General features: G+C 33.4%; 1 protein-coding gene across 3 annotated transcripts in view; it reads left to right on the top strand.

Moving 5' to 3' along the window:
- The window catches only part of ITCH (itchy E3 ubiquitin protein ligase), a 121,473-nt gene that overhangs the window by 54,429 nt on the left and 54,284 nt on the right, over positions 1 to 12,760 (top strand). For all 3 annotated transcript variants that reach the window (XM_079946531.1, XM_079946529.1, XM_079946530.1), the window contains 4 exons: positions 994 to 1,135; positions 3,500 to 3,624; positions 4,523 to 4,660; positions 11,898 to 11,943. In XM_079946531.1, coding sequence (XP_079802657.1) covers positions 994 to 1,135; positions 3,500 to 3,624; positions 4,523 to 4,660; positions 11,898 to 11,943 — 451 coding nt within the window. The remainder of the gene's footprint in view (positions 1 to 993; positions 1,136 to 3,499; positions 3,625 to 4,522; positions 4,661 to 11,897; positions 11,944 to 12,760) is intronic.

Genomic DNA, 12,760 nt, shown 5'->3' with positions numbered 1-12,760 from the left:
GCAACTCACAAGGGCCCATTAGTCTTGAAGGGCACTGGCATTCTCTGAACTTTGCTGTTGGAGTATATATCCAGGTGGTAGAATATTTCCTTGGCTGTGATCGTCTCATTTATAGGGGACTAGTGAGTTGTCTCCTGTGGGAACCAGGGGGTGCTCTACTAGATTTGAATCTACTCTTCGTACCTTCCACACAATGCTTGGACAAGGCTATTTCATGGCAAAAGTGACTAACTCAAGGGTGAAGGCTTAAGGATGTAAGAAGCTCTTGCTAAGATAATGAGAGATATATGAGATGCTAAAAATAATCTTAGTTTGTAACTCTCTTCTTTCATTGGCTTTCTAGAATGCTTAGAATAAAATCCAAATTCCTTATCTTGGCTTACAAAGCTAAATGTGATCTTATCTCATTTACCATTTTTCCCTGTTTGCTATACTTTTCCTCAGGTATGCCAAGCTTTCGTACCTCTGTCTGGAATTTTCTCTTCTTCCTACCTTCAATCTTCACATGGATAGCTCCTTGTCATTTAGATGGTTGCTTAAAAGTACTTCCTTAGAAGACTTCTTTACTGCCAAGTCATACTCTGCCACATTAGGCTGTTTTTCATCACAAGGACTTATCTCTAATTGTAAACTGCTCTGTCCACAGTTTAGAGCAATATCTGATAACATGGTAGGCATTCAAATATTTGTTTACCAAGTTTGTCAGTGTACTTTTTAATTGACCTCAAGATTTCTGGGACTGTTGATACTGACAGTTGGGGGGGGTCTACTGATGGGAATTTGGTTGGATGGTGTGGGGAAGTCCTATATTTTTTAATATGATGGGAAGAAATACAAAGGTTATATGTGAATAAAATTTGTGAATATTTTAGAGCAAACTGCTTCTCTGAGTAAAAATAATAATGCTGTGTTTAACCTTTATGAAATTAAATCGATTTGAAGGATGAACTAACATCTCGAATATTGAAATATTTTCTATTTTATTTTACTTAGTCATTTCAGCGAAACTTAAAGAAAATAAAAAGAATTGGTTTGGGCCAAGTCCTTATGTGGAAGTCACAGTAGATGGACAGTCAAAGAAGACAGAAAAATGCAACAATACGAACAGTCCCAAATGGAAGCAACCTCTTACAGTGTAGGTTTGAAAGTATTTTCTATGGTGTATTTTGTTTAGTAGGTGAGCAGAAATGCAGCTTTAAAAAAGTTTCTCACTTTTTTCTTTGTTCCTCCTCTCTTTTTTTTTTTCCCCCTCTTATTCCCCTGTTCTTAGGACTCCTCCTTCTAGTCTCCTTTCTCTTTAATTATTTGTTTTCCCAGTCTCTCCTTTTCATTTCATTGTTGCCGCTGAAAAGTAGCTGGGAGATCCCAGGGTCACTGGCCTAGAAAGATTAGCAGCTCTTTCCTTAATTTAGGTTTGAAATAGAGGGCTATGAGTAGCTCACTTTATTTTTTTAATTTAATTTTTAAAAATAGTTTGTGTTTTCTAAAATTACAGTGCCCACATAGAACCTACACAGGGGTTTTTTTCCTTAAAAAAAATTATGCTATACATTTTATACTTAACATACGTAGCATCCTTTATCGTTGAGTACGTATGGGTCTAATATCCCTTATATAGCTATGTAATATTCTTTAATATGGATGGACTGTGATTAATTTTACTAGTTCCCTATTGATCGGTTGGTTTCTAATGTTGTGCTATTAGACAGTGTTGCAATATACATCCCTGTGCATATGTCTATATGTTTGTGTTTTTAATCTGTCATTCGAATTCATAGAAGTAGGATGTAGCTCAATTTCAACACTTATTGACGAGGCCTCGGATGTTGGTAGGAAGGGAATTATAGGTTAATTTTAATTTTTCTACTAAAATGGAAGCAAATGTATGATTTACCAACAAATGGATTTTTAAATAATATAATGTATTTGGTTTGTATATTAAAGTGTAGTTCAAAATATAACCAGTTGTTATCTCATCAAATATAGACAGGTTGCTTTCATTACCTAACATTTGGAATTCTTGCATTTTTTCTCTTAGAGAAACAAACCTGTAACTAAAAAAAGTTTTATTTCTAAATGGTGAGATGAGACATTTGAAATGATAAGCTCTTCTCTTCACATGATATACATGCTTATGTGGACAGTATTTATTCCTAATAAATGACAAAACAGATTAGCTAAACCTATATTATTGTTTAACATGGATTTTTGAAGTTGTAGGGCATCTTGATGTACTTTATGATTTTGAGCAAATGAATGAAACTTAAGAATTTACTGAAGGTCATCTTGAAACCTATTTGCAGAAGTATCATTCTAATGTTCCTCAGCTGTATTTATTTCAACATCGTTTCTTAGACTTCATTTTTAATTAGTGCCCCATTGGAGATTTGATCTAAATTAAACAATATGTGAGTAACATTTTTTAAAAAAACAAATCTTCAAAAGGCCACAGCCTCTATTAGCGACTGGAGATGTTCAGAATAATAGACTGAATACTCATCTACTTTCTACCAACTATCTGTGCTCACAATAAATGTACTTTAGGGCTCTTGAGCCGATAACGACATGAACTCCTTACTGGTTTAAAAGTTAAGAAAAAAGAAACTCTCCTTGTAGCCCTATATGGTAGTGTTATTCTTAAGTCCAGATGTTCGGGGGAACATAGCCCAAGATCTTCTGAATTTTTAAGTTGCAGCAGATTGGGCTGCAATTTTAACACAGCTTCCATTGTTGGGTAGTAGGCTTTGCAGACTTCTCTCAAGATTTGAATTGAAATAATTTAGAGTAGACCTCAAAGTAAAATTAAATTTACTAACTCTTTTATTCCATCCCCGGTAGGTTATATAGTGTTCCTGTTTTTCTAATTGAAATAGTTTTTATACAGTTTATTGCAAATTCAGATTTCTATTCTGTATTGGCATTTAGCAAGGTCTGGAAGAGTCTTTATTTGACAGTTTTCCCGGACACTTTGCCTCTAACAGTGTGAAACTTGGGGTAATATAATCCTCAAATCATTAAGTAGCTGACCAAGAAACTTCTTAGTATAAATTTTAATGACAGATTTTTGTTCACAGTCTGCCACCGAGTGGCTGTGTGATCTTGGGCAATTTGCTTAACCTCTCTGAATATCAGCTTCTATATCTGAAGATGGGAGTGGTAATTCTCATCTCAGGGTTGCTGTGAAGATTAAACGAAATAATCCTAAGCTCAGCATACTACCTGACATAAAATAAGGATTTAATTAATTAACTTTTTTGTACTACGAAAGTAAAACTGATTTTTCAACTGTTTGTAGCATGGTGAGCACTTTCACTTTTGTTGATGATATACATGCATGAAATTGCCCCTATAGTTCAGTGACAAGTGAAGATGGCCATAGGCAGTATTGGTTATACGGTAAACTGTAAGGTGTGCAGTGAGAAGATTTTAATTATAATTTATTTACAATCTTGTTGTGATATGTAAGGACATTATTTTTCACCTTTTTTTTCACCTGTAGTATCGTCACCCCTGTGAGTAAATTACATTTTCGTGTGTGGAGTCACCAGACATTGAAATCTGATGTTTTGTTGGGAACTGCTGCATTAGATATCTATGAAACATTAAAGTCAAACAATATGAAACGTATGTATGTAAAAACAATAGAATATGCTCAGCTTTTGTTTTTCTGCAAGAAATTCATGTGCCAAATGTGAAGAAACTATGTTCACTATTTGTTTTTAGGTTTACTTGGTTATGATATTAATAGGGAGATGAATCTTGAACTGTTTAATGCATTCTGAGTAACCGTGGTTTGACCATTCATTTTGGATCTGATATTTTAAATAAATATTTATTTAGTAAATAGGTATTTATTGAAGGCTATATACTCAATTATGGAAAACAAAAATATAGAGCAGAGCTGAAGGAAAAATGTAATCTCACTACAGAGAGACAAATGTGGTTAATATTTTGACATTTCCTTTTCGAATGCTTATTTTAAAAACTTCCTCATTTTAGATGGTTGTGGTTTTATTTATACATGTATATCTCTATCTTTAGATATCTATATATACTTATAGATACATAAAAACTTGAAACATGCTTATTTTAATTAATATATCATGATTTTAAAACATTTAATCCCTTGAGTATCTAAAACATACTTCAAAGGATTTTATTTCTCATTTAGGATTTACGAGATGAAAATTCATTCTTAAATTATGTTTTCAGTCAATATAAGTCAGGCATATATTGCTGAGTAGTCTTAGTTGTCCTGCTGGCTCATTTTGTAAAAGAGAATGAATATAATAAGTGAGATGATTAAGCTATTTAGTATCTTACATTGTGGATATTAACCATTAGGAAATTTTGTTCTATTTTTAAAATGTTTTTGGTATCAAAAGGCCTGAAACCTTGGGTGAAGTGTATTAAAACAAATTGTGTACACATAAATGTAAAGTTTTTCTGACAATTTTGTTTTCAACAGTTAAGACTTAAAGGAAAAAAAGTGACCATTTTCTATAATTTTATTCTCTTCCAGTTGAGGAAGTAGTTGTGACTTTACAGCTTGTAGGTGACAAAGAACCAACAGAGACAATAGGAGATTTGTCGGTTTGTCTTGATGGGCTGCAGCTAGAGTCTGAAGTTGTTGCTAATGGTGAAACTACATGTTCAGAAAGTGAGTAATCACTTATTATATAGGGTCTTTAATGATTCCTCTTACATTAGCCACTGTAGTATGTTGTAATTATTGCTGTTCTTTTCCACATTAAAGAAATTATTTTATTTCCTTTTTAGAAAGAGACATTTTTCATTTTAAACTTTTAGTGCATTGTTTCTATGAGGAAAACATTTTTCTATAAGTTGAAAAGCTAGCCAAGTAAAAGCCATATCACGGTTGGCCCTATGAGTGATGAATTGATTTATAAAGTGTCCGTTCTGTAGGCCAACAGTGGCAGTTAGTATGGCACATTTGATGCTACACCTTCTCCAGTGCTAATGGCAGACATAGTTTACTCTCTGTAGCAGTGTCTGATTGAGTTTAAATTTGACTCGAAATCCTTCTTAGTACTGTACCAGACAAGCCAGTAACAAGCTGGAATCCATTTGCCATTCCTCTTCCATTTTTGTAGGCTACATTTATTGAGATGTCTTTGAGTTATAATAATGACAGAACCAATTCTTTATATGTATGCTGATATATTTTACAGTTTATGATTTACTCGTGTTTGTTAAAGGAAATAAATATGAGCTGTAATTAAAAGAAGTTGGCTAGCACCTGAGTTAGTGCCTGCACAGCTAGCATGCTTAATTAAAACCACTTCTCAGTGGATTCCCTTTAGATATTTCCAACCCTTATTAATGTGCTAATAAGTGTATTTTCACTTGAAACACAGATTGTAGAGGCCCCAAGACAAAGCACGTATTAATGGTCTCCTTGATTAGTCTAACAAAGATCTTTTTGTTTACTTAGAAACTGCCTTATGAAACATTTTGCAGTTGTCAGGTGCTGCTCTACTTCTGTTCCTACTTTGGAAGACTTTCTACTTCCTTTCTAACTCATGACCCTTTTTAATAGCAGAACCTTTAAGATAGTCCTGGTGTGTCTTCCAGTTTGGTTCTTTGGGGTTAATGAGGGTGGAAAGAAACTTCTGAATTCGTTATACTGCTTCAGAGTTGACATGTTCATTGTAATTGACTGTTATTCACAGGAACTCTGTAATAGTTACATTTTTCTATAAATTGGAATTCCTGAAGGTAATAAAAGTTAAGTTACGTTGTTAAACGGCTCTAAAACCTCAGTATTTATAGCTTCCTAAGTTTTTTTTCCTACAAATTGAAACTGCTACTAATGCAGAATATTTAATAATTAACAAAAGTAAAGCATGTCAGCCTTCATATTTCAGAGTAGACTCTAAACTGCATATTATACTTATGACTTTACTGTTTGTTTCCTACAGAAGTGGACATTTCTATGTAACCAGTTTTTGACTCAAGTAGGAAAATAATTGACAGAATTTAATCTCATTCTTTGAAGTAAAGAGAGGTTTTAACTGGGAAGTCACAGTGGATTTTAGGGCTAGAGTTGCCACATACAGTAGCTGCCATTTGTTTAATGTTTACCATGTGCCAGGCACTGTGTTGGTGTGTTTACATATATATTCATTTAACCATCACAATTTTGTAAGACATTCTGCATATAAAAGAAAGTGAGGCTCTGAGAGTTTAAATAGTATGTCCCGTATCACACCAACAAGTGCGATGCAGAGTCAAGATTGAAACACAAATATTTGTTGGTTTCCTTTTCTTTTCAATATACTTTCCATTTCACAGTTAAAAACTTAGGAACTTTAAATGAAATCATGAGTTGTTATAAGTAAGCAAAGAAAACCCAATTAAGTCCACAAGCATCTGTGGTGGGAACTTCACTTGTATTGTTTTTTGATTGATTCCATTAACTATAAGCCAGAAATGAAAATTAGAGTTTAGCGCTAAAATTGAATTTCTGTCATCTGAGCATTGTTTGGTTGGTTTCTTTTGTATTCTAATATTTTTCTAACGTTACAGAGTTTTAGTGTTTTTTTCCCCTCTGTGTGTTCAGTCAAGTTTTTGTGGCTTTGCTGTACAGCAAAAACTAATACAACATTTTAAATCAACTATACTCCAATAAAAAATTAATTAAAACACAAAAAAGTTTTTGTGGAAGAACTCATGGGATTTTAGACTTTAATATTTTTGGTTAATTTAAAAATAATGCTTATAAAAAGATCTGTCTGAATTTTGGTATTAAAAGTCACCAAATAATAGCTTGTTATATATTTAGATATACTGTGAAGATTTTTCTAATAAGATAGATAGCATTATCTCTTTTGATAGTTAAATTTTCATTTTTTTGGTAGATAAAATTTTCGTTCTTTTTGGTGGATAAATTTTCTAAAAATGGCAGTTATATAAGTAAACTCTTTTTCAGGTGAAACAGATTTTACTCACTATGTTTGTTTGTTCTTCCCACTTCAAGCTTTATTTAAAAACCAGAGAGCTTTATGTTCCCGTTCTATCTCCCCTACCACTGTCTTCACTCAGGGAACAAGTTTAATATCCCAACTGAGAGTGTCATTTGTAACATTTTCTTTGATACTCTTCCTTATTTTTCTGTTTAGGAAGTAATTACATAATTTGTCTTGATGTTTTCATTTTCTTAAGTACAGAGTTAATCTGCTTTTATGAGTCTTTGGGAAGAAGAAGACTTTATTTAATTTGCTAGTTAGGTAGACTTACTGTAGCTCTCAGATCTAAATTAACCTAATAAATTGAGAGTAGGTAGTTGTTCATTTCTGCAAGAACTTCCCATTCATGTATTTTGACTTCTTGGGTGGGTGGTGGTGGTTGATTGTTAGTTTAACACCTGTCTTCCCAAATATGGCATTCAACAAGAAACACTGAAAAGTATCATCATCAAAGGCATTAGTTTTCCTAAAGAGAAATAAAAGTCTATTTTACTTTTAAATTTATGATAATAAAATAGGAACATATTCTTGTAAAGATCTTTATTCTTTACCATGGATGCTCTGGAAATGTATTTAAAATTAATTTGGGGATAGTTGTTGGCATATGTGACCTCCGGTTCTTATTGTGTATGTTCCATTTTGTTTTGGTTTTATCTCATTCTTTCCCAGTTTTTCTCATTAAACTCTAGTTTTTGTGGTTTCTTTTGATTTTAGGGTAAATAGTCATTTTCATTTGTGATTATAATGTTTCTTTTCAGTAAAATAAATTCTAAGAAACTAGATGAAGTTTTTTGCTATACCAAATATTATTTGAAATTGCTATACCTCCACTGGGTCTGGGTACCAACTAATTATTTTATAGAGAGAAACTTTGCTGTAATGGTATTTTTTAAAATTTGACTTATATTTGATTGATTATTTTAAATGTTTGCTCAGAATATTAACTAACATCACAAAAAAGCCAGCAAAACTTCCTTTACACACTTACTTTTTTTAATCTTTATCAGTGCTACTTTAAAAATGGAAGTATTGGGAATTCCCTGGTGGTACAGTGGATAGGACTTGGTGCACTCACTGCCAGGGACCCGGGTGTGATCTTAAGAATTAGAATATGAACAATATCATTGCATCCACCCGTGTTCTCCTCCCTATATCAATCCTTGTCTTTTTCCTAGAGATAATCACTGTTCTGAACTTTGAATTTATCATTTCCTTGCTTTAAATTTTTTTCACATATGCATGTGTCCTTTTGCGCTCTATGAAAATATCAGTGTTGCCTTTTAAGATTTATCCATTTTGTGTCTGTAACTCACTTATTTTCATGGCTGTATAATAATCCATTGGGTGAATATACCACAGTTTATCCTTTTTTTTTTTTTTTTGTGGTACGCAGGCCTCTCACTGTTGTGGCCTCTCCCGTTGCGGAGCACAGGCTCCGGATGCGCAGGCTCAATGGCCATGGCTCACGGGCCTAGCCACTCCGCAGCATGTGGGATCTTCCCGGACTGGGGCACGAACCTGTGTCCCCTGCATCGGCAGGCGGACTCTCAACCACTGCGCCACCAGGGAAGCCCCAGTTTATCCATTTTTATGTCAAAGGACATTTGGACTCTTTCCAGTTTTTTGCCATAATGAACATAAGTGATACATTGAACATTTTTGTATTTATATATGTCTCCTGGTACATAGGTTGAAGGGTCTTTGTAGGCTGTATACTTGGGAGTGGGATTCCTAGGATATGACACAAGTGCATTTTCAGCTTTACAACATTTATTGTTTCTTCAAATATGCCTCTTTTTTGTTATTCTTTTAATTTTGATGAAATTTACAAAATAGATACTTAACCTTATAAAGTGTACAATTCATTTCCATTTAGTGTATTCACAGTGATGTGTATCCACTACCTCTCATTTCAAAACTTTTTCATCACCCCCCAAAACCAAACCATTATCCGTTAAGTAATCACTCCCTATTCCCCCTCCCCTCCATCTCCTGGTAACCACTGGTATGTCTCTATGGATTTACCTTTTCTGAGTGTATCATAAAAAAGGAATCATAGAGTATGTGACCTTTTGTGTCTGGATTCTTTTGCTTAGCATATTAGTTTTGTTTGTTTGTTTGTTTTGGCCACACTGCATCTCTTGTGGGATCTCAGTTCCCCGACCAGGGATTGAACCTGGGCCACAGCAGTGAGAGCGCAGAGTCCTAACCATTGGTCTGCCAGGGAATTCCCTGGATAATATTTCATTGTGTGTATATATGCCACAATTTTTTTTTATCCATTTGTCCACTGATGGACATTTGCCTTATTTCCACCTTTTGGCTATTAATGAATTATAAATAATGCTGCTATAAACATTTGTGTCCAAGTTTCTTTGTGCATGTCTTGGATATATACCTAGGAGTGGAATTGCTGATGCTTGTTTTTGATAGTTTCTTATTTCTTGCTTGTTAGTTTTCTTTTGATGAGTAGGTTTTTTATATTCTCCATTTGAAAATTCCAGTATCAGAAATATTTGGGGATATAAATGTTTTGACTCTCCTTCATTGAGGCTTGTTTTCTTATATGTTATGGCTCTTTGATTGCCAGTTTATATTTGATCTTAGTCTGGGGAAATCTTAAGGGCCTAATAAGTTGGGGATTCTTTGGCCAGAGAAAATTTCTTTTGCTTCTGTTAGTGCCGGATGTGTCACCTACCTGGGAATACTTCAGCTCCTTTCCAGGATCCCCAGCCTAATGTGGATGTCTCTGGTTCAGCCCCCTCACCTTGTTTCTGATCCACCTCAGAGCCCTCAGGGTAAAACTGTCTTTCACATTTGCTTACTGCACCCTGCTCTTGCTCTCGTATCAGTTCACTTGTTTGTTCATTTTGCTTTTGAGATTGCTAGGCACCCAAGTAGTAGAAATAGTGTGTTAAATTGCTTCATCTAAAAGCTGGTTCTTCTGTGGCAGGAGGATCCTTTTCAGTAGAATAGAAGAGATCTTTGTTGATCTTCTAACAAAGTGTCCTCTGGATAAAATGTGTATTTAGAAATCTGATCAGGTTTTTATTTTTTTGGAGGAAATTTGGATTGGGAATACTTTTAAACAGCAGTATGTTTATAAAATGCCAACTTAAGTACAGCCTTTTTCCTCTTCTTGGACATTCATTGTATAAGTGTTGGATAGATTTATATTTTTTAACTATTCTCTTGTTGAAAGCACAAGATTAGATCTAAATAATGTCATAAATTTCATAGTTATGGCTTTACTCTGTGTTGAAGTGAAATAAAAGATTGAACAAAAATAACCCTTGTTCGAACTTTGAAATGTAAATGTCAGGAAACAATAATAGTTAATATTTATGGCGTGCTTATATGTGCTGGGCACTGTTCTAAACGTTTAATTTTCATAACTGTTCTATGAAAGTAGGCATCATTCATTATTGTTCCCATTTTATACACGAGGTAAAAGGCACAGGAAAATCAATAGTATTCCTCTAAGGTCACAAAGTTAGTACATGTTGAACCTAGAATACACACCCAGGCAGTCTGGCCTCAGTCCATGTCATTAAATATGTACTATGCTTCACTGTAGTAAATGATAAAGTTTAGAAGTAGCAATTATTGGTAGAGTTAAATGGATTATTTCAAATTATCTTCTTATTTTTTGAAAAATAATGGAACACTGATTGACTGATTTAATTTATGATATTTTGTTTTGGTTTTCTGATTTCATTTATGTCATTTATCAGCTATTTTAGGGGAATATATTCCATATAAAAATAATTCTTATAAAATTGAAGCGTACCGTTTTCAGCCAAAGTGTATTTCATTGTACCGTGTTTTTTAAAACCATTTTTAACAGCTTTATTGGCATGTATTTTATATTTCATAAAATTTACCTATTTCAAGTGTGTTAATTTAATGATTTTTAGTAATTTAATGAGTGATCTAATAATTTACTGTAAATCAGATTTAGAACATTTTCATTCGCTAGTAAGATCCCTCCTGCTTATTCACAGGAAATCCCATTTTGACCTCTAGCCTAGAGCAACCACTAATCTATTTTCTGTCTCTAAAAATTCATCTTTGCTGGACATTTTATGTAAATGGAATCATAACAATATGTAGTCTTTGTGTCAGGCTTCTTTCACTTAGCATAATGTCTTTTCAGGTTTATCAGTGACATAGCATATTTCAGTAGTTTGTTCCTTTTTATTATTGAATAATTTTCCATTGCATAGGTATACCACATTTTATCTATCTACCTGTACCATTTTTTTAAAATGTAACATTTCTAGATAAGACACTTGCCAACCTTGCTGAGTATGATATAGTAGTAATATAGTGGTGTCTCAGCATCTTTTTAATGAATTAGTTCATTAATTATGCTTTGGAGTAATATAGTGATTTCACTGTTTGAAACTAGAGACTGTATTTAGGGACTATTATTCTTTAGCTAAACGGACCTAGACTGTTAAACTTGAGTTCTTTTTGCATTTCATGGTTTTTTAAACTTCTCTATATACTGTTTTTCAGAATCTATTTTATCATCGTCCTGCTGGTAATCAGCACTTTTTTGGAGAGGTAGTTGACTCCTCCCCAAAAGATGACTAAAATACATTTGAATTAGAATCAAGCGTGACATATTTCAAACAAGGCAGAAGCAGCATATGAGTAATATACCTTGACTAATTAACATCTCTTACACATAATAATCATTTGCACAAAATTTTGGTAAAACTTCTCAATCACAAGAACATTTATCATATTTTCCTTTTAAATATCATGTTGGACTTTAACTCTGTTCCAGTATATTCTTTACTAGAAAGATTTGGTGAAAGGTTTTGTTTACATAGCATGTTTAAGAAAAAGGTGCAAACCACTTTCTGAAACTTGTTTTCTGTACAACTTTTATTGTTAAAGGTGCTTCACAGAATGATGATGGCTCCAGACCCAAGGATGAAACAAGGTAAGAGTTCACTTATTACATACCACAGAATGCAGAAAGAAACAAGGGAGAATGAATAAGTTTCATTTTAGTCAAAACTTCTAAATTCAGATTGATATAAAAATGAGTATCAAAAATTTCAGGGCTCAAGGTAAGAAAGGAAATATTTATGGAAAATTCAAGACCCTAAGCTTATATGACTGCAGTTCTCTAGAGTAGGCCAGAGATACCCAAACGCTAATACTTCTTCAGCTTATAGAAAAGTGAATATGTTGGCACTTTTCCAAAGGTAGGAAAGTTCAGAATCCCAGGGTCATCATTGGGCTATTTTCTTTTCTAGGAAAGCTGGGCTATAATTTTTCTCACTGGGATTAAAAAGCAATAGAAAAGGTTTTTAAAATTAATAACTGTCTGTAGACTGGAAGACAACTTATGCCTCTTGTGTTTCTTTTTATTTTTCTGTTTCATAGTTTTTTTGAAGTCATGAAATTTCCCTCATAAAGATGTTTTAATACTTCAGATTTCTTTGGTCAAATAACTTCTCTTTTGCCTAATAAACCCATACTTTTGCATTAATAAGTGAGAATGTGGTAGAATTTTATAGTGCATTGAAAGGTTCTGTTTTGCCACTCTCATTTCTTTTTTGCAAAATCTCTCTTATAATACTTTATGAAACTACTCTAGACGGCTGTAAGTTTCTTGCAAAGGCATTGCTAGAGCCCTGGCTTCATGCCATTTATTTAATCAATGCTTTACATTTTCCCAAGTGAATCATTGTTCACAAATAATCTGAGGAACAATGTCTTCTAGGTTTATGAGACTGCCAGACTAATCTTTG

This window comes from Stenella coeruleoalba (assembly GCF_951394435.1).
Source record: "Stenella coeruleoalba genome assembly, chromosome: 15".
NCBI lineage: Eukaryota > Metazoa > Chordata > Mammalia > Artiodactyla > Delphinidae > Stenella > Stenella coeruleoalba.
The sequence above is the reverse complement of the archived record's forward strand: the minus strand, read 5'-3'. Positions and strand labels throughout refer to the sequence as shown.